The sequence below is a fragment of the Salmo salar genome, chromosome 29, assembly GCF_965601325.2.
Source record: "Salmo salar chromosome 29, fSalSal1, whole genome shotgun sequence".
Classification (NCBI taxonomy): Eukaryota; Metazoa; Chordata; class Actinopteri; order Salmoniformes; family Salmonidae; genus Salmo; species Salmo salar.
Genome location: NC_138319.1, coordinates 22,464,545 through 22,488,881, shown reverse-complemented (window position 1 = coordinate 22,488,881; position 24,337 = coordinate 22,464,545). Strand labels below are relative to the sequence as shown.

The 24,337-nt window shown below is 43.4% G+C and overlaps 1 protein-coding gene across 19 annotated transcripts in view; it reads left to right on the top strand.

The window, feature by feature from the left end:
* Nucleotides 1–24,337, top strand: part of LOC106590342 (band 4.1-like protein 3) — an 83,418-nt gene that overhangs the window by 52,154 nt on the left and 6,927 nt on the right. For 5 of the 19 annotated variants that reach the window (XM_014181257.3, XM_014181245.3, XM_014181253.3 and 2 more), the window contains 19 exons: nucleotides 1,282–1,386; nucleotides 1,481–1,538; nucleotides 1,655–1,730; nucleotides 2,080–2,298; nucleotides 2,502–2,589; nucleotides 5,546–5,698; nucleotides 6,231–6,328; nucleotides 6,580–6,755; nucleotides 8,332–8,424; nucleotides 9,842–10,047; nucleotides 10,947–10,994; nucleotides 11,208–11,243; nucleotides 11,405–11,470; nucleotides 12,407–12,601; nucleotides 15,074–15,172; nucleotides 16,833–17,615; nucleotides 18,754–18,873; nucleotides 19,736–19,915; nucleotides 22,589–22,723. In XM_014181257.3, the coding sequence (XP_014036732.2) occupies nucleotides 1,282–1,386; nucleotides 1,481–1,538; nucleotides 1,655–1,730; nucleotides 2,080–2,298; nucleotides 2,502–2,589; nucleotides 5,546–5,698; nucleotides 6,231–6,328; nucleotides 6,580–6,755; nucleotides 8,332–8,424; nucleotides 9,842–10,047; nucleotides 10,947–10,994; nucleotides 11,208–11,243; nucleotides 11,405–11,470; nucleotides 12,407–12,601; nucleotides 15,074–15,172; nucleotides 16,833–17,615; nucleotides 18,754–18,873; nucleotides 19,736–19,915; nucleotides 22,589–22,723 (2,934 nt within the window). The remainder of the gene's footprint in view (nucleotides 1–1,281; nucleotides 1,387–1,480; nucleotides 1,539–1,654; nucleotides 1,731–2,079; nucleotides 2,299–2,501; nucleotides 2,590–5,545; nucleotides 5,699–6,230; nucleotides 6,329–6,579; nucleotides 6,756–8,331; nucleotides 8,425–9,841; nucleotides 10,048–10,946; nucleotides 10,995–11,207; nucleotides 11,244–11,404; nucleotides 11,471–12,406; nucleotides 12,602–15,073; nucleotides 15,173–16,832; nucleotides 17,616–18,753; nucleotides 18,874–19,735; nucleotides 19,916–22,588; nucleotides 22,724–24,337) is intronic. The other 14 variants (XM_014181247.3, XM_045710945.2, XM_014181248.3 and 11 more) reach the window with 13 other exon arrangements.

The following is a 24,337-nucleotide window of genomic DNA, read 5'->3' as shown; positions in this document are numbered from 1 at the left end:
AAATGCTTGTCCCTCTGGAAGGTTATCACATCTCCACAGAGGGACTCTGGAGCTCTGTCAGAGTGATCATCTGGTTCTTGACCACCTCCCTGACCAAGGTCCTTCTCCCCCGATTTCTCAGTTTGGCCGGGCGGCCAGCTCTAGCAAGAGTCTTTGTGGTTACAAACTTCTTCCATTTAAAGATGATGGAGGCCACTGAGTTCTTGGGGACCTTCAATGACACAATCCTGTCTCAGAGCCCTACGGACAATTCTTTCAACCTCATTACTTGGTTTTTGCTCTGACATGCACTGGTGTGTGCCTTTCCAAATCATGTCCAATCAATTGACTTTACAAAGACTAAAAAAATTACGATTTTAAAAAAAACATTTTATCCATTTTAGAATAAGGCTGTAAAGTAACAAAATGTGGAAAAGGAAATGGGTCTGAATACTTTTCGAATGCACTGTGAAAATATGGGATTTTCTTGTCTCCTGTGTGTTTCTTGCAACAAACACACCCACACAAACACACACACAAATGCACACACACACACACACAGTTATTTTGTACTTTGTTTAGCTTGGATGGGATAACTTCTGTATAGCCCATCTCAAGTATTCATTCTGACACTTGGTTTGTTTTAACACACCTAGCTACTACTCCAGAAACACTACAAAATAACCCAGTTTTACAACACCTAGTCCTCTACAAAAAACGTTAACAAATATAACCCTTCAAATCTTTCTCCGTTTCAAGGTGACATATTTGGAAGTAGTCTACTGTGTCAGCCCCCTTTACCCCTGATTTAATTGGGCTATTTTTACAGAGCGTTAAGGGATGTTGCTAATTTAGAGCTAGCAATAGGAGCCTCACAGGTTGATGTATCGTGGTTCCGAAAGCCTTGGATCTCACCCTGCGAGGGCCAGGCAGGGTAACAACCATTAGTACAGTGATCATGATGTGACACAACATGGTGTGATGCTGGGTGATGGGAGTGGAGCCCTTTTGACAGGCGACCCCCTCCCTCTGTAGAGAGAGGAGTTATGGTAGGAAGACTGGCACCCACAGCGGCAGACATGACTGTGTGTGTGTGTGTGTCTGAATACTCTTTCCAGTGCCTATCTTTCATTAAATGGCTCCTGACCCCGTTGGAGGAATACATCACAATTTAGCGCAGTGACACACCATTATCATTCAGGAGGGGTTAGGTAATAGAAAAATGGTCTGCCGCAGTAATCTGTCCAATGTATGTTTGTAGCATTTCTAGAATAAGAGTTTCTCATGTGCTTTTCTGTGCAGAAACGGGAGAGAGGCCATGTGTTATTCCACAAAGTTTGTGAGCAGCTTAACCTCCTGGAAAAGGACTACTTTGGCATCACATTCCGGGATATCGAAAACCAAAAGGTGGAATTCTTCTTTTAGATTTTTTCTGTGTAATTAGGGGTGTTTTGGTTATTTTGTAGAGGTGAATTGACACTGTCCTCTTCAATTCTCCCAGAACTGGTTAGACCCATCTAAGGAGATGAAGAAACAGATCAGAGGTGCGTGGAATATGGGTATTTGGATATTATTTCTCTGCATGGTTTGAAGCATGCTAGTTACTCAAGCTTAAAGGGTCTTTCCTACTGTTCAATGGTCATTTCAATGAACCGCTTGTTTTTGTACACTCCAGGAGTCGCCTGGAATTTTTCATTCAACGTGAAGTTCTACCCTCCAGACCCTGCCCAGCTGTCTGAGGATATTACAAGGTAACACTTTCTCTAGTTTCACCTTCGGGAAGCTGTCCACTAGGTCCTTTTTCAAGAGGTTTGCTATATTTGTACCTTTGGGATGTCTACATTGACCAAATAGCTGTCTGAGTCACCTGGGATGTTTTTATTCTTCTGTCCTCAGGGTTTTACTTTAGCATAATGACACTTTTTTAAATCAATTCATTACTGTGCTTTGTGCATTTGGCTGCCAATTAACTCTCATGTTCTCTTTTTTCTCCTTTCTCTCACACTTCTTTTTCTCCGACAAACTCCCTTCCTCACTCCCCTTTCTCTTCCCCACCCCTCTTTCTCTGTCCCTCACCCTTCCTCCCCCTCTCACTCTCAGATATTACCTGTGCCTCCAGTTGAGGGATGACGTGGTGTCGGGGCGTCTGCCCTGCTCCTTTGCCACCCACACGGTGCTGGGATCCTACACGGTCCAATCAGAGCTGGGGGACTACGACCCAGAGGAGTCTGGGACAGACTACGTCAGCGAGTTCCGCTTTGCCCCCAACCAAACCAAGGAGCTGGAGGAGAAGATCATGGACCTGCACAAGAACTACAAGTCAGTCTGTCTGTCTGTCTAGAACTACAAGTCAGTCTCTGTCTGTCTGTCTAGAACTACAAGTCAGTCTGTTTGTCTGTCTGTCTACATTTTTCTGTCTTTCTGTCTATATAACCTATTGGAAGAGACGCTCATGGACTGAACAGTTACTGTAAAAAAAAAAACATACAAAACCCTCTGTGTGTGTTTGTCTCTCACTCAAGAGGAATGATGCCAGCTGAGGCTGAGATGCACTTCCTCGAGAACGTGAAGAAGCTGTCCATGTACGGAGTGGACCTTCACCATGCCAAGGTAAAGGGGCCGTATTCAACTTATACTATTGACCCCAACCCTGTTGTTTTTTGTTTTTTCAAAATGTCTGCCCTGCCATGAATTGAAAAAGCCCTGTTGTTATGACCTGCATGATTCTGCCTGGTACCCTGTCCTTTGACCGCCAGCAGCTTGAATAGCCATTTGGATCTTTGTTGTTTGAATCCGTAGATCCAAACCATGGTGTTAGGTACTGCCCTAAGTGACACCTCAAACCCCACAAGTGCAGGGAATGAAGGATATCACTTACATAGGCTCTGAAATTAACTAATTTAACCTTTCTACCTAATTCATTATTTTAGCCTGTCAAAGGTGCGTACACTTTTCATGGTCTGCGTATCACTAGCTAATGTCCTCTCTGTTTTGTGTTCAATTTTGTTCTAGTTGTTACTTTGTGCCTCGGTTGGTTGTTAATGTTGTTTGCAATGTCAGCTGGGAATGACATTTTAGGACTAACTAATCACCTATCTACACAACACTGTTATATAACCAAGCAAATCAAAAACTGGCTCAATTCGCTGGCATAGATTTGAATGGACACTGCACGGTTAGATGAAATAACATTGTCAGATTTGAATATACTCAAGAAGCAATAAGAGAGGAGAAAGAGCTTATTTTAGATTTTAGCTGAACTTTTTACAAAGATGGTTATTTTTTGTCTTCATCGAAGAAACATTGTTTGGAAAATGGTATTTCTGTTGCCAGCCATGTAAATATAGCCTGACCCAGCTATGTAATGTGGGTTATATCATCTGACCTCATGTAACCCTAACGCGCCATGAGGAAAAATCGTTCACCCAAAACCGTTTCACAACACCTCCTAGCACCAATTGCAGAGAGTAAACATAGTGTTTTGTCATGAAAAAAAAAAAAAATGAAATAATGACATGCTATTCTAGCACTTATGATTTTCATTCATAACCAAATAAGAGAGAACACGTAAAACACTCATAACAGACTCACTGATGGCATGGACACCTTCCCTCCGTTTGGTCAGATCAGGCTGTTTTGATCTTTTCTTGTCTTACTCTTACTGAATGGCCTAGTTGGTAGGAAGCCTGTTTGAGTGCTTGTCTCCAGCTAAGGGCGAGGTAAGGCTTGCATTTTGTTTGTGTGTATATATAGTTACATGTATGTTACATGTGTCCCTGTCTGAAAACCCCTGTCTTCGTGCATGACCATGGACTGTTAGAGGCAATGGTTTAGGGCTGTGGGTTTGTCTCACCACAATTTCGAGTTGACATTGTGGATGATTGTAGTTGTAATTTCTTAAGTGGCTGTTGTGAGGTGTAGGATATCGCCCCCCCCCCCCCATGGTATACTGCATCCCCTCATAGACCCAGTGCTCATATCCCACACACAGGGAGTTGTGGACCACCCTCTGTCCCCCCCATCTGCTCTGTGGCAGCCCGACTGTGCTCATCTGCAGACTTTAACACCTTTTGGGGAAGGCCTCATCATTGTGATGTCATGTGAATAGTATTCGCCATCTTAACCCCACATTTAGGCTACATCCAATATCCACATTAACATGCTTCTTGAATGAAGCAACTAGGCATGTGGTATGCTAGTGTGGACATTGGAACATAGAATTAGACTTTAGACAGAGTAGATGTCATTGTAGTAACAGACTCCGCCTCGGGAGTGATAGACTCCTCCATCACCCTAACATTCACTGTCCTTGCAATGCCATCATATTGCGATGTACGTGTATGTATGAATTATTGTATGAATGAATGTTTAGACAAAATTCCCACTGCAGCCTTGTAGACCTTCAGCATCCATGTCATGAAAAAGGAGCACAGTTCATTGTACAGCCCAGCTGAAAATACCTCAGCTTTGCTCGTTACTACCCTAAAGTACATTTAAATAGCTAAGACACGTACATCACTGTGCTCTGTAAATTGGCTCTCAAATGCTTCCTCCCCTCATCTCCTTAACTTCATCTGCACTGATTGGAACGTGACAGGTAAAAACAATATGGTGTAAGATCATGATTAGGCTGGCTTTCACCTGTTCAGTTCTTTCAGCTGAGTGCAATGAAGGAGAGGAGGCAAGGAGAGGACAGACTTTTTAGACAATTGAGAAAGAGCCCAATACTTGCTCCTGGGTAAGCCAGACAGATAACTAGTGAAAGTAGGAGCTGTGAAAAGAGGCGTTTTAGGATAAATAATTGGTTTCCGGTAATGTAGGTCATTTTCTTGTCTCTTGCGTTCTTGGTTTGGCGACGGTTTGTGAAATATGTTCATCAACATTACGACAGCTCTCATTATGTTTTCATTTCAATTATCCTTTTTTTAGAAAACTCATTTGAATCCTTCATTGAATAATACATTGTATTTGGCTTGCCGATTCACCAGTCATCTCAGGCTGCCTCATTTCTTTGTAGGAGGAAGTGGTGGTGTCTGACAATGTCAACCATTCTTTTTTATAAACAATCAGAAACTTTTTTTAGCCTGGTTGTCAATCTGTTTTGGCATTAGTCAACTACTCTGCCGTTATCATGTTTGGTAGAGTCTAGAAAAGATTAGGAATAAGTCTATGGGCATACTGTAGACCAGGGCTATTAGAACAACAAGGCCTGGAGGAACGAAACACTTCTGGACTCTCTGGGCCAATCAGTGACATTCAATCAATCAATGAATTACTAGTTAGTAAACAAAACCAGGAGCCCTTTGGCCCTTCAGGCATGAAGTTGAAAGGCCCTGCAGACAGTAAACTAAGGACAACAACCAATAGGTGAGCTGACTAAAACCCAAACTGACTGACACTTAGGCTTCCTCAATGTGAGATTAGTAACAAAATTCCACAAACTTGACCAAAGTTCCCAGGTTTTTTCAGAAATCCCACTTTGTGGAAGTTTCAGGAATTTTGCAACCCGGTGTCTGGTTTGAGTAGTGTCAGGTTGTTAACCACGCTTCCTGACATTCCTTCCCAGGATTCCGAGGGTGTTGAGATCATGTTGGGCGTGTGCTCCAGTGGTCTTCTGATCTACCGCGATCGCTTGCGCATCAACAGGTTCGCCTGGCCCAAGGTCCTCAAGATCTCCTACAAAAGGAATAATTTCTACATCAAAATACGCCCTGGAGAGGTAAGCATATCAGTATAAGGCCCTGCTGACATGAAAGCAATGTCCTGGTCCTGTTTCATGTATGAAGGTAGTATGCACATCACATAGAATGGCATCACATAGAATAGCATCACATAGAACAGGGTTCACTAACTGGTGGCCCGTGTGCCCGAATTTGGCCCACAGGTGGTTTTATTCGGCCCTCCAAGTTTTCTGAGCAAAAATAAATACATTTATTGTTGGAAATAAAAGACTGTAAAAACACCAGGAAATTAGCTCCAAGTGATTTTAATTGAAGAAATCTGTTCCTAAGTATTCCCACGCATAAGAGAGAGACACATGATCAAATAGAAATGTATGCAAGGTTTTAAATGATTATCTTTTAATCTAACATTATATCTGTTTGGACTTGTTGCAGTCAACAAATTATATGTTCCGGCACCCCGTCGATCCCCTCAAGAAAAAAATCGTCCCGCGGCTGAATCTAGTTGATGATCCCTGACATAGAATGACTCGTGTGTTTGTGTGTTTTTTCTGTATGTTTTGTCATCAGTTTGAGCAGTTTGAAAGTACAATTGGGTTCAAGCTCCCCAACCATAGGGCGGCCAAGAGATTATGGAAGGTTTGCGTGGAGCACCACACTTTTTTCAGGTGAGACCTGGGCCACCACCTCAATGTGTAAACATCTGCCATTTCAGTGGAGGGTTTTGGATGTAAATCCATAGTTATTGAACATTGTCTTAGTTAACTTCATGCTGGGTTGGAACAAACGCCTGCACACACTGCTTCCCTCCAGGACCATTTGCCCATCCCTGCTGTAATTGTGTGTCTTTCTTGACCTCTAGGTAGATTAATGTCTCCTCTTTGTTCTCCTGCCCTCAACATTCCTCTCTGTCCTCTAGGTTGGTGTCTCCAGAAACTCCCCCCAAGAAGTTCCTAAACCTGGGTTCGAAGTTCCGCTACAGCGGGAGAACCCAGGCCCAGACTCGACGAGCGAGCTCCCAGATCGTCCGCCCGGCGCCCTGCTTTGAGCGCTCCACCAGCAAGCGCTACATCATGTCTCGCAGCCTGGACGGAGGTTTGTAGTCCCATCAACCTTTCTCTTTGAAGCAGTTAGGAATGAAGGAGGATTGTATCACATTTCTCCCCATAGAGTTTGAGTTGGGGAAGCATACTACAGGACAAAGCAAGCTACAGGACATTATTAAACAACCAAACCTAAATCATCGCACTTATGAAAATCATATGTTGCCCTTGTCCTCCGTGTTCATGTCCACACTTTTCTGAAGTATTTGTTTCTAAGCTGTTCAAGTCAGAGGGATTTACAGTATCCAGAGATGTTTTTACATGCATCTCAGGCACCAATCAATCAATGCACCCAACTGTCATAATGGCCATACCATTGCACACCTTGTGACATCTGTCAATCAATCACACTTGATTTGGTCTTCACAAACATTGAAATTCACTCAAGTCCTCCCAGACCTGTCATTGGCTTACAAGTGTCACTGGCGTGAATAGGGAATACTTTCCCTTGAATATCCCTAGAACGATAGTTGATATTCTCCACAGAGCCATTTTGGTCGCCGTTTGTCTTGAAAGTGGTCGCTTGCTTGACAGCTTCCACATTTCCTAGTCTACATGAAAGCTTAAGAGAACCTCCGTAAGCAGCCGTGCTGTGAAGGCTGTAAAGCCTCAGTACGCCGCTCAGACTAATTACAGTTTTTAGCCATTGTTATCCTCGCCGCTCTGCACTCACAATGCCTTTTCATCCCCTGAAAGCACCCAGGGCCGTCCCTCACTCCCCTGTCTTTATCAACCAGTCCCAAACCACGAGTAATGTCCTTTATTATTCAAGCCAGCTCACAGAGGAAGCCGCAGTTAAATGGCTCGTAGTGACGACGGCAATGTATGAAGAGAGAATAGAAAATATTGTTTATTTTATATCCCCTTCTGAGGGAACGGACACTCGCCACAGGGATTTACCATTGTGTTGTTTTGTCATCTTCGCTTGACGATACACCCTCTGCTTTTGTTCTCCCCCGTTCGCTGATTAATTGGAGAATTTCGTTTTTTTATAGTATTTATGCTGCCGCCCCTCCCATGTTATATCTGAGCTGTGACGAAAACCTGTCCGTTTGAATGCAAATGTTGCTGTTTCATTTAGGAATAAAGATCTTTTTTGGCAGGATTTCACTAGCTAACTGACGTGAACGAGAGACTCGGCCAATTGGCTGTGATATCAATTGAATATGAGCCGCCCCGGGGCCCATATTAGTTTCAGACACCATCAGTATCATTGGACCTAAAAGGCAACATTGATTTTTCTGTCTCAACTCTTCATTGATGGGAGAAAGTTTAGTGCCTGACTGTCTGTTCTCATCCCATCAGAAAGTGTATCCATTCAGTGTCTTAGTCTTAAGAGTCTTTCCATAATACTGTGAACCAGACAATTTACACGTTTTTTAACGTTCATTTATTCAAATCCATAGTCAATAGCTCTACAAAATTATTATATAAACAAAGAATATTCTCTCCCTCTTTCTCCCAAGTGCTCAGCTGACTACCTAATGCTCAGCTTTGAATAATATTATGTGTCATGTTAATGTTGAATCTTCCCACGTAATATTGAATTTCTATGCAATCCTCCTCAGCTCCGCAGAGTACACCCAAAAGGAGTTCACCCCAAAAAACTGTATCACCGAGAATTAAACCACCTGCTAGTTTAAACGGCACTAAACCAACAGGTAGATATTATGCACTGTGTCTCTCTGTACGTGCTAACAGTAGATGTAGCCCCTGAGCTAGCTATGCCTGCTAGTTAATGATCCCATCTCTGCTTCTTTCCTTTTACTTTTTCCGACGGTAGCCATTTTGTTTTGTATTTTGGGCCCTGGTTACAGACACCCCTCGGTGCTGATCAGGCTTGCGCTGCATGCTCCCATGCTGATTGGGGGGAGGCATGTGAACGCACCATAGCCCTCCCTTCATAGCTGTTCACTTGTAGTTGTTTGTTTGAAAAAGAAAATTGAAAAAAATCCCAGCCTTGTTGTGTTAGCTTGGCCGCTAATGGCTTATGTGGCCTGGATCTATAAAGAGACTCAGCAATCGCTCGCTCATTCATTCTCCCAGCTCGTTACATTGATTCAGAGTGCTTTTTGTGCTGTCAGTGACGTAGGGAGATGATATAAATTAACATAGTTACAGTAGTCATTGTTTAAGATATGTGTTTTATGCCCTGAATGATCAACAAAGCTAATAAGCTGTGTTCTATGTTCACGGCAGGGATGCAGTGCATGTTTTGTCTGGGCTGACTCATAACAATGATGGAATATTACATTTTTCTAATTTACCAGCACACCCAATACCATATCATCTGCCAACTGCATATTTTTTCCCCCTTTCTCGTTTAGGTTCTGACGCAGTAGTTTTTATGTTGGTATTTAAGTGCATGCAGTTTGAGCCTTTCATTATCAGTCAATGGGAGGAATTCAAAAGCTGCAGTCAGTTAGAGAATGTTTGTAAGTCAGGCCCATAGAGGAGCTGAAAAATTACAGCTTATCAGGGATTGCTGTCTAATGTTAATTAAAAATTGATGACGATGGTAGTCACCCTAGCATTTAAACCTCTGCATGGAAACTGATAGCAATTTATATATATATATAGGTATATATATATATCCTTTTCTCATAAAGCGTGGTATTTCGTTAGGTGCTTACTGTTGTGACTGAAACCCTTGATGATATCAATTTTAATATATAATACTGCTTATGAGATGCTTCACATTTCAAACCAAACAATGATTTTGGAGTATTGGCTTTAATTACAGATCAAGACTAATATCTGAATGAAAAGCTCTGACGTTGATAATAATAGTGTTATTATCAATGGGAATGGGATTTAATGCGTGTTTTTAGGTTTATCTTCCATGAGTCTATGGTTGTGATGACTATGCTGATACAACCTGCAGCTTATTACATTCACGCGCCAACCTGCTAACCTGCTAACCTCCTAACCTGCAATGTTGCCTCAGTTAGAGGAAAATGACAATTCCTTAATGCAAAATGATGTGTGTGTGTGTGTGTGTGTGTGTATGTGTGTGTGGGTATGTGCGTGCCTGTGTGCGTGCGTGTGCGTGCGTGTGCGTCTATGTGCATGCTTCAGAGATGGGCTCGGATCTATACGGAAGGGCGAAGGGCATCGCCGTGAGTGACCTCATCACCACGGTGACACCGGAGAAAAAGGTGGAGGAGAGGAAGGCGGAGGAAGAGGTGGAAGTAGAGGTGCAGGTGGAGGAGGAAGACGAGACCACGAAAGCCACCGAGATGTCTCAGCCAAGTCCAACCTCTCCCATTCGACACGACACCAAGGTATAGTTCTCCACACCCAATCAATTATCTCTGTCCTCAGTCTACCCCTGAGCTCTCTCTATAATACATTAAAACAAATTCCTCTGAGTGCCCAGATTCCACTCTGAAAATGAAAGCTGTTTAATGCAGGAGCCCAGAGTGTAACCTAGCTATGCCAGCCAGAGCTATTCTGTCAGACAGACTAGAGCCAGATGGCCGTCATTTTTCTAAGGTAGTGAAGCAGCACAAATCTCATTGTCTGGGAATGCCGTCCTGTGCTTTCACACTCTGCCACGCTCTTTATCAGGTTGGCTGGGCCCTGATAACTCACTAATGGATAACTCAGAGTCCCCGAACCTGAACCGTCTGTACTCTGGCTGAAAGGCGACTTCAGATCAGTGCCAGAAGACTCGGGAACAGGCAGGGACAGACTATTTCAAATGTAGAAATTAAAAATGCTTGTTTAGACGTGATGTTCATTCGTTGTGAAATTTGATGACGAGGAGCTTAAACTTAATTAACTTTGGCAGATGCAATGTCTATAGTTACTAGTTACCTAGGAGAAGAGTTCTTAGTAGAGTCCTAATGCTTATTGTGAAAGGGCAAGCTGCTAACTGTAATTTAATTTGTGATGAAAATTGATAAGGCGGGAGAGCAACCTCAAGCTGGTGGAGTCATCTGTAATGTATTCTAATGGCATGATGTTGACATAGGTCGTCTGAATATGTTTTAATCCATTTCCTGTTGTTTTTTTACCCCGAAAATGGTTTACCATCACTACTTTGTTGAACCACTTTGCTAATGGCTAATGTTTTGGTAAATATGAGTTCTGGGAAATCCTACATTCAACCCTAACAGCCACGATTCTCTTTCTCCTCACGCGTGTCCATTGGATGTTCTACTGTGTTACTACTAAACAGACGGATCTGACTGACACTTGTGTCGATGGTGAACTGACAGCTACTGAGGTTTGTACCACGGGTAGACACTTCACCTCAACTCTCATCTGTCCTTGTAGAAGTCTTACGTTCTTTAGTTCCATATTTCTATTTCAACAATATCGGATTGTCTGATTGTCCATTCAATGCGTTATTTGAGCGTTTCTCTTATAAGCTATAGCCTGTTGTGTTGTATTCCGGTTTTGATATGAAATTCCCTCTCTGTGCTTCCCATGCTGCCAGTCGGACCAAGACGATGAGTCTGAGTTAAAGACACAGGTATATTAACTAGTGTATGGTGCCTTAACACTCATTTCATCCACAACCTGTGAACCTGGGATTCAAAATCACTGTAGGCTCCACAATCAAGATCTGCAATCTATGAGGAGATGTGGATTTTATTTGCAACAAAATGTAAATGACTGTCATTTTCCTTCCAGAACAGTTTCATAAGGCGAATTAAAGGAGAGAATGTGTTTGTCAGACATAGTGTGCTGATGTTAGAGGTTGGTACACTATGGAACGCCAGGCTAGTGCATGGAGATTGGTGACATTTTGGTCAAGGACTAGGTTTGGACAGTAACAGTGGATTTCCCATTTTGACCACAATAACATATTGTTTTGAACTGTCCAATGTTGATTCACTAGCTAACATACTTAGTAAGCATGGAGTTTTTTTGGGGTGATTTAGTTTTTGCTGTAATACATTAACGTGATATGCTAGATTGGGAGTTATTGCTTATAAATAGAGAATAAGATGAATTAGGGTTCAATTGATGTCTATGAATACTTCTTTACAAAGAGGTGAATCCTAACTTTCACTTCAGTCAAGTTTGTACTTATTCATGCATTGATGTCAATGTGAGACTAAGTGAAAATTTGACCTTGTGAATTATCCACATTTTGTGGTGAATCCTAAGTATACAAGAGAGGCAAATGCATTGCGGTGTTCTTTTGAATGCATGTTCTGCCTGTTTTGGATAGATTATACTGTATATACTGCTCATTACGCTGCACTGCACCTGCGAACATAATATAAACATACATCAAATGAATGGACATTATGTTTGTCAATCTGTCACCAAGACGATACTTAGCCACGCTACTTCAATAGCAGCACACAAGCTGCACTCACAAAGATTCAGAATAGTAATTTTGTCTCATAGTACACGGTTGATTTCCTATTGCGTTTGCATTGCAGAACTCATTCACTACCTCATTTTGTTTTTAAAGGATTGATTTGTAGCTTGCTGACTAGCATCCAGTAGCATAATTTTATCAATAGAATGTTATTTTCAGTATTGTTCAAAACATGGACATAAATGTTAAACAGCCTGAAAGAACAGGACACAATATTACTACGTTAAATTGATATCCATACACATTTAAAATCTAGAATTAGCAGTAGCATCAGTCAAATGACTTCTCTTTCTGTTCCTCAGGACACAGTGGGCACGCCAGAGGAGCTGTTGAAACACGCGACCAACATCAGCGAGCTCAAGAGGTCGTTCCTGGAGACGGGCGCCGACACGGCCGGCCTCACCGAGTGGGAGAAGAGGCTGTCCTCGTCCCCCCTGCGCTCGCTGCGTCTCGACGAAGCCCCTATGATCGAACCACTGGAGCTCGATGAAGTACCGGTAAATTCACTGTCAAATCAGAAAGGGACTGAATAGAGAGGGGGGAGGTATCCATATAGCGTTTAGAGACCCCTGTGTTTTAATGACACATTTAGTAGAACCTCAGTGGGTGAAAACACGTACAATTAGAAATCCGGTAACATGTAATCCATGGGTGGACATTATTCTGCTTTTTGTTCCATCCTGCTCTAACACACCTGGTTCTACTAATCAGCTGCTCATTAGCTCCTTGATAAGCTGAATCAAGTTTAAAACTGCTGGAAGTACATACACTACTATCCTGACTTAAAGAGAAATAGCATCCTTGCTTTTGATAGGACATGATTTGAAGGTTGACATGTGCCTGCTGCATTGTGAGAAGGTTGAGATGTGCCTGCTGCAGTGTGAGAAGGTTGAGATGTGCCTGCTGCAGTGTGAGAAGGTTGACATGTGCCTGCTGCAGTGTGAGAAGGTTGACATGTGCCTGCTGCAGTGTGAGAAGGTTGACATGTGCCTGCTGCAGTGTGAGAAGGTTGAGATGTGCCTGCTGCGGTGTGAGAAGGTTGACATGTGCCTGCTGCGGTGTGAGAAGGTTGAGATGTGCCTGCTGCGGTGTGAGAAGGTTGACATGTGCCTGCTGCAGTGTGAGAAGGTTGACATGTGCCTGCTGCAGTGTGAGAAGGTTGACATGTGCCTGCTGCGGTGTGAGAAGGTTGACATGTGCCTGCTGCGGTGTGAGAAGGTTGACATGTGCCTGCTGCGGTGTGAGAAGGTTGACATGTGCCTGCTGCAGTGTGAGAAGGTTGACATGTGCCTGCTGCAGTGTGAGAAAGTTGACATGTGCCTGCTGCATTGTGAGAAGGTTGAGATGTGCCTGCTGCATTGTGAGAAGGTTGACATGTACCTGCTGCATTGTGAGAAGGTTGAGATGTGCCTGCTGCATTGTGAGAAGGTTGAGATGTGCCTGCTGCATTGTGAGAAGGTTGAGATGTACCTGCTGCATTGTGAGAAGGTTGAGATGTGCCTGCTGCATTGTGAGAAGTTTGAGATGTACCTGCTGCATTGTGAGAAGGTTGACATGTGCCTGCTGCAGTGTGAGAAGGTTGACATGTACCTGCTGCAGTGTGAGAAGGTTGACATGTGCCTGCTGCATTGTGAGAAGGTTGAGATGTGCCTGCTGCATTGTGAGAAGGTTGAGATGTGCCTGCTGCATTGTGAGAAGGTTGAGATGTGCCTGCTGCATTGTGAGAAGGTTGAGATGTGCCTGCTGCAATGAATGAGATCCCTCCTCTCCATTTCAAATCTCAGGAGACTGGGGCCTCTACCGTGTCTCCTTGAAAAGCTACTCAATAATCTATACAGGTGGAGGAAGGTGCATAACACCCCGCTCCTGGAGATAGAGGGACAGATATTAGGAAATAATCGCTGCCTCATTATGACATGTGACACCTATACCCTTCCTTCTCCAGTGACGTTTTCAAGTAGCTACCAAGCATCAACCTGTTTTTCAAGTGAAGTTAAGCCACTGTGAAAGGAAGTGATTCAGAGGCAGCTCCTTGACGCAGACAAAAAGTGTAGGCTACAAAATCCAACCGCTGAAGCCAAAAGTAGATACAAGGAGCACCGGTTGAAAGTACCAGGGGACAATTTATAGTGTGACATCAATATAGGGCTGGATTGATTTTTAGCAGCCTGGCCTGTGAATGAGTAATAAATCCTTGTGCTGTAACCTTGCCATATGGAGGTGGGAGGGAGAGACTCAAGGAAGCAAACATCCTCCTCGGCTAAGCATTTTAGCAGGGCTAAGATCAACCACAGCCCTGCTATGGAAAAGCATGCAGGGACTTCAAAAGGGAGGAAGAGTGTGTGTGTGTGTGTGTGTGTGTGTGTGTGTGTGTGTGTGTGTGTGTGTGTGTGTGTGGTGTGTGTGTGTGTGTGTGTGTGTGTGTGTGTGTGTGTGTGTGTGTGTGTGTGTGTGTGTGTGTAAACATCAAGCAGTCGGGAGAACGGCAATGATGATGTAACCAAGGAAAGGGGATATTTTTTTATTTTTTATTCATGTAGCAGCGACGATAGCATATTTCTGCCCGTATTTCTTTTTATGACTGTTTGGATGTGATTAAAGTAGGTGTGGAAAGGAGCCAGTTTACCCCTCAGCCAAGTCTTGCAACCTTGACCCATTCTTTATTTGTGAGATACTGGAAGAAGAGGGATTGTGTCTGCAGAGAATGTTCTCATTAATCCAGACCCTTAACTCTGTTATCAACCTCATAGTGTGAGTATGTTTGGAGAGATACTTAAGTCCCATCGTTACACACTGTTGTGCCGTGTTTTATGGAAATCTCATATCCCACACACTCTTATCAAACGGAATGAGTAATGATATCCGTAATAGGATACAGCCCACACGCGTACGCCTCAAAGCTACTTTCCATTCTACTTCATTCATGCCGAGCTGTTTGTTTGTCTTATTTTTCTTTTCTATTCATGTAGAGCAAAGAGGATGAGAGAGAGGATGAGAGAGCAATGGCTGCAGGCGGTAGCATTGAGGAGGAGATCAACCACAGCCCTGTGGATACTAAGACTACTGTGGTAGGTAGCCAGGATGTATGCTGGTCCAGCTATCTCTGTGTGATTGGAACACCTTCATCTCTGCTGCTTGGTTATATTAGAGTCAGCTAAGCCTATGAATTATTAACATATCTTACTGTACATATTTAACCAAAGATCCATTTGGGAGTGTAGGACTAGAATCCTGTTATTCATTGTCAGCAGTGGATGACAACATGACGAGAATTTGAATCTGTATGTAGGTCTACTGTAAATTAGCTGACTAACATAACTAAGGTGTTTTGTGCAATATTTATCAAGTAAAAAAATGGGCGACATGTTGTCTTATGTAAACAAAATCGGGCTGCTGGGCAGGTCTGTCTCATTGTCTATGCTATTGGATAGAGAGCAATCACCGCAGCTGTTCGCCCCATGTTAGTGCACAAATGGACATTGTCAAATCAACACTGTTTTAGGCGAGACTGACTTTATGACCAAAATTATCCTATTTGCACTTTAGTCAATTTTGACACTAGAACTCTTTCTGACTCATGCTTTTTAAAGGCCGTCACTCTTTAACAATACACTAACAACTAAGAACTATGATGTATGTTGCTGTCTATGTTAATAGTATCTATGATCTATGTTGCTTGCAAGTCTAAAGTTGCTGCTTTAAGAATTGCTCTTCTTGGGACTGCCACTGGAAGTCCTTCTCCCCCCATTGAACTGCAAGTTGGCATTTATTGTTATGAATATTTCCCAGGAGGCAGCGGTGCAGAGTGGTCATTATCTGTCACAGCCACAAAGTCATAAAATATTTTTTAAACCTAACCCTAACCACACTGCTAACCCTACTGCCTAACAGGCTGACTACACCGCTCGTGTCGCGTGCGCGAGCATTGTGAAATAAATGTAGACATATATGTTATTCAATTATTGCACCCACACTGCTCGCGAGCGTCTGTGTTGCCAAGGGCTAAAATAGAAGTCAGTTCTGCCTCTCCCATCTCCTCATTGGTTTATAGAAGCAGGTACCCACGTGCCATCTCCTCACTGGTTATACCCACGTGGGTGAGTGAAAGACGAAATGGGTCGATTGCGGTAATGCACGTAATTTATGAAAGTTGCCAATCGCAATATAAAGTCAAGAGAAGAAAAGGCCTGGAAGGAGGAGAGATGACTAGAAACGATTCGGTTGACCCTTTTATGTGTGGATTAATTGTCGGAGTAGAGCACCTTGTGCATTTCAGGTAAAATAACAACTAAATGTTTATATCCCAGGACAAATTAGCTAGCAACAGCAAGCTAGCTAAATAGGACAAATTAGCTAGCAAGTGCAAGCTAGCTAGCTAAATTGCCATAAATGTTTAATGCTTTTCGACCTGTCCCCAAATTAATAGAATTGGTTCAGAGTTTGTTTTGATATTTTAACCTGCGTGTCGTGATCGCATTTGGTGTGGGGGGACAAAATACATTTTTGCACGATGGCGCACGAGCGCAGCCGGTTTGGGTTCCGTGTAACCCTAACCTTAAATTATGCATAACCCAAATGTTTGTTTTCATGAATTTTTACGTATAGACAATTTTGACTTTGCAGCTGGTCCATCAAGCGGAATGGCCTCCAGGGCAAGATTCATTACAATTAACTTCAACCTGCCGTTGAACTGGCTAACCCCAGTCTTTGTATGTATCTTGTATGTAGGATTCTGACGGGTGGGTAATAGTAAGTAAAGTCCCTCCTAAGGTAACCGAAAATAAAAACATTGTCAACTATAAAGTTATGATCGTCACTAACACTGTGGCCGAAGGACCGCTCGCCAGCACCAGTCGTGGCATAGTTGGCAAGGAGTTGAAAGCGTATGAGAGCTTCCGCACCGAACTCCCCTCCAAAACCGAGGAGATGAGAGAGAAGAACTATACCCTGGGCAAGTCCTACGACACCATGTCAGGCAAGATCGTCACAATGACAAAGCGGGCCAAAGATGGTGGGGAGGCAGTGGCGGCTGCTCCGGCAGCATTTGCCAGGGAGCTGAAGAGGGCAGCAGACGAATCCACCACCACAGTGAAGATCATCCCGGTGTCGACTGAGTATGAGATGCCGGTGTCTGTCCACATGGGTCTCCCGCCCCAGGAGGGAATCGGACCCCCCATGGTTACCATCAAGGAGGCCAGGACGCCCTCTCCATCCGAGCCCAGCGACGGTGCCCTGGGCGCCGCGCGGACCGTGGTGTCCATCCACTCCAGCCAGGACATCAGTGATGCCGCGAGAGTGTACAGCAAGAAGCAGCTGAGGGAGACTTTTCTCCTGGGAGACAGGAGCACCACCCCTGTTGCGCCTCACACACCTCTCTCGCCGCGCTCCCCCATGGCCAAGTCACCTATGGCAAAGTCTCGCATGACAATGCCAAAGCCTCCAATGGCGGATCTGCGTCTGAGCCCCGGCCCCGTGTCCTATCTATCCAGAACCCCATCGCCCTCCAAAGTGGTAGGATGATATGACACCCCTCCCCCCAAAATGCCTGAAGCCCCCCCCTCCCTCCCTACTGTAGCCCCCCAAAATGTTTTCAAGCTAATCCCGCCCCTGTCTGCCTGGTCTTCATATCTACTGCAACAAGCCAGGACCCGGCGCTGTTTTGCACTCGACTGAATGTTTATGGGATTCGCTTGGGAGTCTCTTTCTTTCTATCTTTTGCTCTTTTTAGTTGGACACAAATCCCTTAACCACGGTATTTGGTGTAATTTCTTTACTGCTTTCCTAAGCCAAACTTGCTGCCTCATGGGCACTGGCATTTGTTTACCCCTTTCATTTCAATGTAAATGAAATTTTGTTTCGTTTTAAGCTGGTTCCCCATGCTGCTAGCCACACCAAATTAATGCTTTACACTTTGGCTTATGGTACGGTACGGTATACTATGGTTTGTATGCCACTGACTGCTTCAGCCCTACCACATTTACTTTTGACTTCCCTTGGTATGCCCTCTATGAACTCTCGGCTGCTTGATCTGAGATTATGATATGGGTCCTATTCATAAGAGGAGACATCCCGACTCACAAGACATACTTGTCTGTCTCATCTATTGCCTTTGTGATTGACATTCTCAAGAGATGAAAGCCAAGTACTGAGCTGCCATAATGTCTCCCTAGTAAAGTTGAATTGCTGACGATGCTCCACTCTTTTGTAGAAGTGCTATAAATGTATAAAACCTCTAGTAAAGTGATTGACATGTCACAGGGTGGTGTTTCTATCAATTGCTCAGATTTGCGTAATATAACATACAAACATGGATTAAAAAACACATTTCATAAACACTGTCATTTTAGCAAATTCTGATCACTTTAAACCATTAAGAACACTTAAGAATCTAGAGTGATTTCAAAGTATTCTATCTTCTCAAACCCAATCTTCTAAAATGACCCTTCTTAGCGATCAATCTTCACCTCATTGCTCTTATGAATAATCCCCACAAACCCCTGTCCCCTGAGCTTGTGTCTGGGCATTGTGTCAAAGGCCTGTCTGTCTGTGTCTCTCCTCCTTTGTATGTACAGTATCTAACTGTGTGTGTGTGTTTGTCTCTTCTACTTCTGTGTGTGTGTGAACTCTCCCCATCTCTCTGTCTGCTCAGCCTAAGCCGACCTTTGAGGAGATGTCCCCGGAGCTCACCGCTCTCTTACAGTCGGCCCGATATCAGACCAGCACGCGGGGTTGGACTGCCTCGCCTGCCCATAGTCAGGCCCTGCTCAAGGTGGCCTCTTAATCCCTATGGACAATATACAACTTAACAAATGGGATAACAGCAGTTGTAATTTATTTGATTTGATTTCAACTTTACATATACAGGTTATTCACATTGAGATAACATCTCTTTTGTAAAAGACCTGTTCAGTATCTATACTGTTTGTCCCTGATGCGTTTGTCCTTGTTGGTGAAGAAATGTTGTCGCTCTAGCCACTATGCTGTCTGTCAGCCATTTCTGTCATCGCCACTTGCCTGTTCCTTGTCAGTCCGTCCGTCCTTCCTCCCGATCATTAAAACAGAGGACAGGTTGATGAGGACACATGACTTAGGACAGGTTGATGAGGACACATGGCTTAGGACAGGTTGATGAGGACACATGGCTTAGGACAGGTTGATGAGGACACATGGCTTAGGACAGGTTGATGAGGACACATGACTTAGGACAGGTTGATGAGGACACATGGTTTAGAACAGCTTTATGAGGACACATTGTTAAGGACAGGTTTATGAGGACATGGTTTGTCTAGACAGAGGTACCACATGGTCCTATGACTTTATTGGGGAGGAATGTGAGAGCTTTATTCAGGCGCATATTTGATTTTTCAACCCTACTCCTCTTTTAGAACGTTTCGATACCTCAAAGTGGAGAACAAAGCAATCATGCAATGCAACCAATGTTAAAATGACAACATGCATTCAGAAGATCACGTCGGTACTAACATATAAAGTAACCCTTTCCTGCTGTATGGAAACACAATCATGCTATTCGTCTTTGTTTTAGCATTTGATTCCATACTAGGCCTACAGTAATTGAAGTGCCCACACAGGTTCGAGACTGACTGTGACGTCTTGTTTGTTTCCTTTGCTAGACAACAGAGAAGGTGGAGCGGAACGTGCTGCAGACAGAGGTGGTATCATCCCAGCAAACAGAAGAGGTTGAGGATCAGCCGAAAGAACAGCAGACAGAGGACCAGGAGCAGCCGGTGGAGAAACAGCCTGACGACCGGCCTGACGACGTGGAGAAACAAGCTGGTCAGCAGCCTGAGCAGGTAGAGACAGATGCATTGGGAGGGCTAAAGGATGATGGGCCTCAGTCCGTGCTTGGGTTTACAGGGACACGCATGCATGATGACTCAGACACGCCCAGTGAGGCGAGTGACACTAGCGGCGCCGCTAGCATAGCCTCCGCGGGGCCTGCCTTGACTGCCGCGGCCCAGGCCGCTGTGGACGAGGCTGTAGGGGCGGCGGTGAATCAGACAGAGACTGAGGAGGAAACTCCAACCGCAGGCACAGGTGGAGGCCTGGGGCTGGACAGTCCGTCAGAGGGAGAGGAGTCAGCAGGGTCAGTCTCAGAGGAGGAGGAGGAGAAAGCGAACAGCCTGGATTGGAGAGGGCGCTTTGTGTCCCCCTCTCCTACAGGAGCATCCTGGCAGAGTCTCAGTGGGGAGGTAGCTGCTGCTAGAGCTCACTCAGAGGTAACACCCCAAAGAGCCCCAACCTTTTCCCTAGTTGTCCCGTAAGTACCTCCTCAACTCTCCTTCCCAGTCGCCTGCATTAGCACTGGAAAAGCTAGCTGAAACTACCCTGGTCTCACATTCCTTTTTGCCCATGCTACTTAGAAAGTGCTCAATCTAGCCGAGGCTTACCCTCACAATCGCCTTTAATATCACTCGAGCCTCCCAAAATTATCCCAATATTGGCCTCCCATTTGCCTGTAATAAGCAGTATTACCACTGGATAAGCCACCCAACTCTCCCAGTCCTGCCCCTCCTCTTCACCAATAATAGCAGTCAGCCATTACAGCCTGTGGAGCTGTGTGTGTAGTGATGTGCAGGTGGGGAAAACAATGACCTTGTTTCCTGTTTCCTGTCCCTGTTTCTGCCCACTGGGGTTTCTATTGGAAATCAATACCCTGGCCAGGCAGGCTGTAAATACTGCAAGCTGCAGATACATGCTACTGTATGTATTACCCAGGAGCAGTATTGAAAACTGTAGTGGAAGATTGCATAGAGGGAGGTGTGTGTGTGCCTGTTAGTGTTTGTTCTTGGAGCGGAAATATAAACGTTCAATTAGAATATTTCGACCTGCACATGTACACACAGTTTCACAGCGGAAATGGTGCATATCCCTTCCTGGTAGTACTGCCTCATTTCCCCAATGTTCCCAAAGATTACCTTTGTGGCAATCATGAGTGGCAATAATTGAAATGTTTTATGGACACGCGTCTATGAGAAGCACAGTTTAAATAGATAGCAGTCTGTTGCTATCAATTAAGTTTTAAGTCCACAGCCAATTTCAATGATATGGACCGTTTCAGTGAACGCAACAGGAATGGTTTAGAAATACGTAAAATCCTGCCAGGTAGCCCAATTTGGCCTTCTCCAAAATGAATTAATAGGCTTCCACACATCCAAATAAAGCTTCAGATAAGACTTTCTCAGTGGTGAACACTGTTGAGTTCTGTCATGCATGACACAGACTGGCTGAAGTGAAAATCTCTTTGCCTTTGTTCTTTGGTCAGGGTCCAAAGGGACCAGGGTGATACACAACTCTTTCATCAGGAAAACAAATGTTGTTATTGTAAACATTTGACATTTTCTTACTTTCTTTGTAACACAAAATTCTCCCTTATTCTGTGCTTTGGGATTTTATGTTATCATTTATGTTGATTCATTTATTGACGTTTTTTTATATTTTATCAAAGAGAGCATGCATCTCATGATTGATCCACAATTATTCAGACTTTCCTTAAAGGAAAAATCCACCCAAAACCACTCATTCCTATAATTTACAGTGTTAAATAACACTAATATGTGAGAACAATATTTTATTTTGTCATTATAAAAAGGTTGGTAGCAACATGTGAAAATCGTTATGGAAATCTGTTGCAGCTTAAGTCGACTACAAAACCTACAATGCAATGCTCTCTCTTAGGGCTGGCTGTCTGGCTAGCTGCCAACGTAGCTACACACAATAATATCAAAGTCAATATCAGCATGTGAAGTAGCTAGTTAGCTGTAAAATCGCCGAAACAAACTGCACTATCAATTTAGGAGTTTACAATCTCACCATGTTCAACCTGCAGATCAGAGTGGAGTCTGACATTCACAACGGCCATGCAACGGCACCATGCAATGCACCCTGGACTGAAGAGGCAGGCAAATAGGAGAAATGTGCTAAACCCTCCGTTAAAATGCACATTTCTTGAGGTAGGAATATCAAAAATATGATCAATGGCTAATTCGAAAGAAGACAACCTCCTGCGTTTTGACATCGGCCAGTATTGAAATCTGACATGTATGACAGACGTTTTCACAATCTAAAAGTTGTATTCCGATTAACTTCCAGGTTAGTGAGAGTGACTTTATCGCAGTGCTATGTCATACCGGCAGAATTTCTGCCTGCATATACACATGAACTGTCCCAGGGAAGTGATAGAACATTGCTCAGAGATGCACAAAAACAATATCATATTCAAAATGGGTGAATCTTTTCTTTAAGCTTTTTTCCCCTTTTCTTCTCCTGCATTTTCTATGACCTTCCAATAAACTAATTGTTTGTGTATGTCCTGTAGACAGACGGTGAAATTGTAATTGTGTGTGGTCATGAACATGTTTGTGCGTAGATGTACGCTAGCGTATGACCATAAGGTATAAAGATCTAACTTTCTGCACCAGTCTCATTTTGTCTCTCTCCATTTCACCCTTCTTCCTCTCTCTCAGACATCTGTGCTGGAGTCTCCAGAGGTCCTGACCTTCAACAGGGCAGACGTGATGGAGGAGACAGAGATGCTGGTGACCCAGGAGGTACCTGTAATACACACGGAAATGAAAACCATCACATACCGGTCACTGGAGGTAAAGGTCCTCACAAAACGTCAGGGTTGTTCAGGCTCATGCTCTGTACTGGTTCTTGTCATATACTCCAATGTGCATCTTTTCAACCTCATTCATTAGGGCACACAATATAAAAGTTTTAAAAGATTTGCAACAGAAAACAAAAAAGAGCCCAGGGAATTCCTCTGTTACAGTCCGTTTTCTTCCGTTTGGTGCCAAATGAACACAACCCTGTTCTTCAAATCAAATGTTATTGGTCACAAACACATAGTTAGCAGATGTTAATGCGAGTGTAGCGAAATGCTTGTGTTTCTAGTTCCTACAGTGCAGTAATATCTAACAAGTAATCTAACAATTCCCAAACAACTACCTAATACATACAAATTTAAAAGGGTTGAATGAGAATATGTACATATAAGTATATGGGCGATGGCCGAGCGGCATTGGCAAGGTGCAGTAGATGGTATAAAATACAGTATATACATGTGATATGAGTAATGTAAAATATGTAAACATTATTAAAGTGGCATTATTTTAAGTGGCATTGTTTAACCTCTTATATCTAGATGTTCCGCTAGCGGAACACCGCTCCAATATCCAATGATAGGTCGTGGTGCAAATTACAAATTCCTCGAAAATCCGAAAACTTCAATTTTTCAAACCATTTTAAAGACAAGACTCTCCTTTATCTAACCACACTGTCCGATTTCAAAAAGGCTTTACAACGAAAGCAAAACATTAGATTATGTCAGGAGAGTATCCAGCCAGAAATAATCAGACACCCATTTTTCAAGCTAGCATATAATGTCCCAAAAACCAAAACCACAGCTAAATGCAGCACTAACCTTTGATGATCTTCATCAGATGACACTCCTAGGACATTATGTTATACAATACATGCATGTTTTGTTCAATCAAGTTCATATTTATATCAAAAACCAGCTTTTTACATTAGCATGTGACGTTCAGAACTAGCATTCCCACCGAACACTTCCGGTGAATTTACTAAATTACTCACGATAAACGTTCACAAAAAACATAACAATTATTTTAAGAATTATAGATACAGAACTCCTTTATGCAATCACGGTGTCCGATTTTAAAATAGCTTTTCGGTGAAAGCACATTTTGCAATATTCTGAGTAGATAGCCCGGCCATCACAGGCTAGCTATTTTGACACCCACCACGTTTGGTACTCACCAAACTCAGATTTACTATAAGAAAAATGTGATTACCTTTGCTGTTCTTCGTCAGAATGCACTCCCAGGACTTCTACTTCAACAACAAATGTTGGTTTGGTTCCAAATAATCCATAGTTATATCCAAATAGCGGCATTTTGTTCGTGCGTTCAAGACACTATCCGAAGGGTAACGAAGGGTGGCGCGCCGGCGCATATCGTGACAAAAAAATTCAAAATATTCCATTACCGTACTTCGAAGCATGTCAAACGCTGTTTAAAATCAATTTTTATGCGATTTTTCTCGTAAAATAGCGATAATATTCCGACCGGGAGACGTCGTTTTCATTCAAAGACTGAAAATGTAAAATGGACTCTTCACGTGCACGCGTGCGCCCGTCTCATTGTTCTCAGATCGACCACTATCCAAATGCGCTACTGTTTTTCAGCCATGGA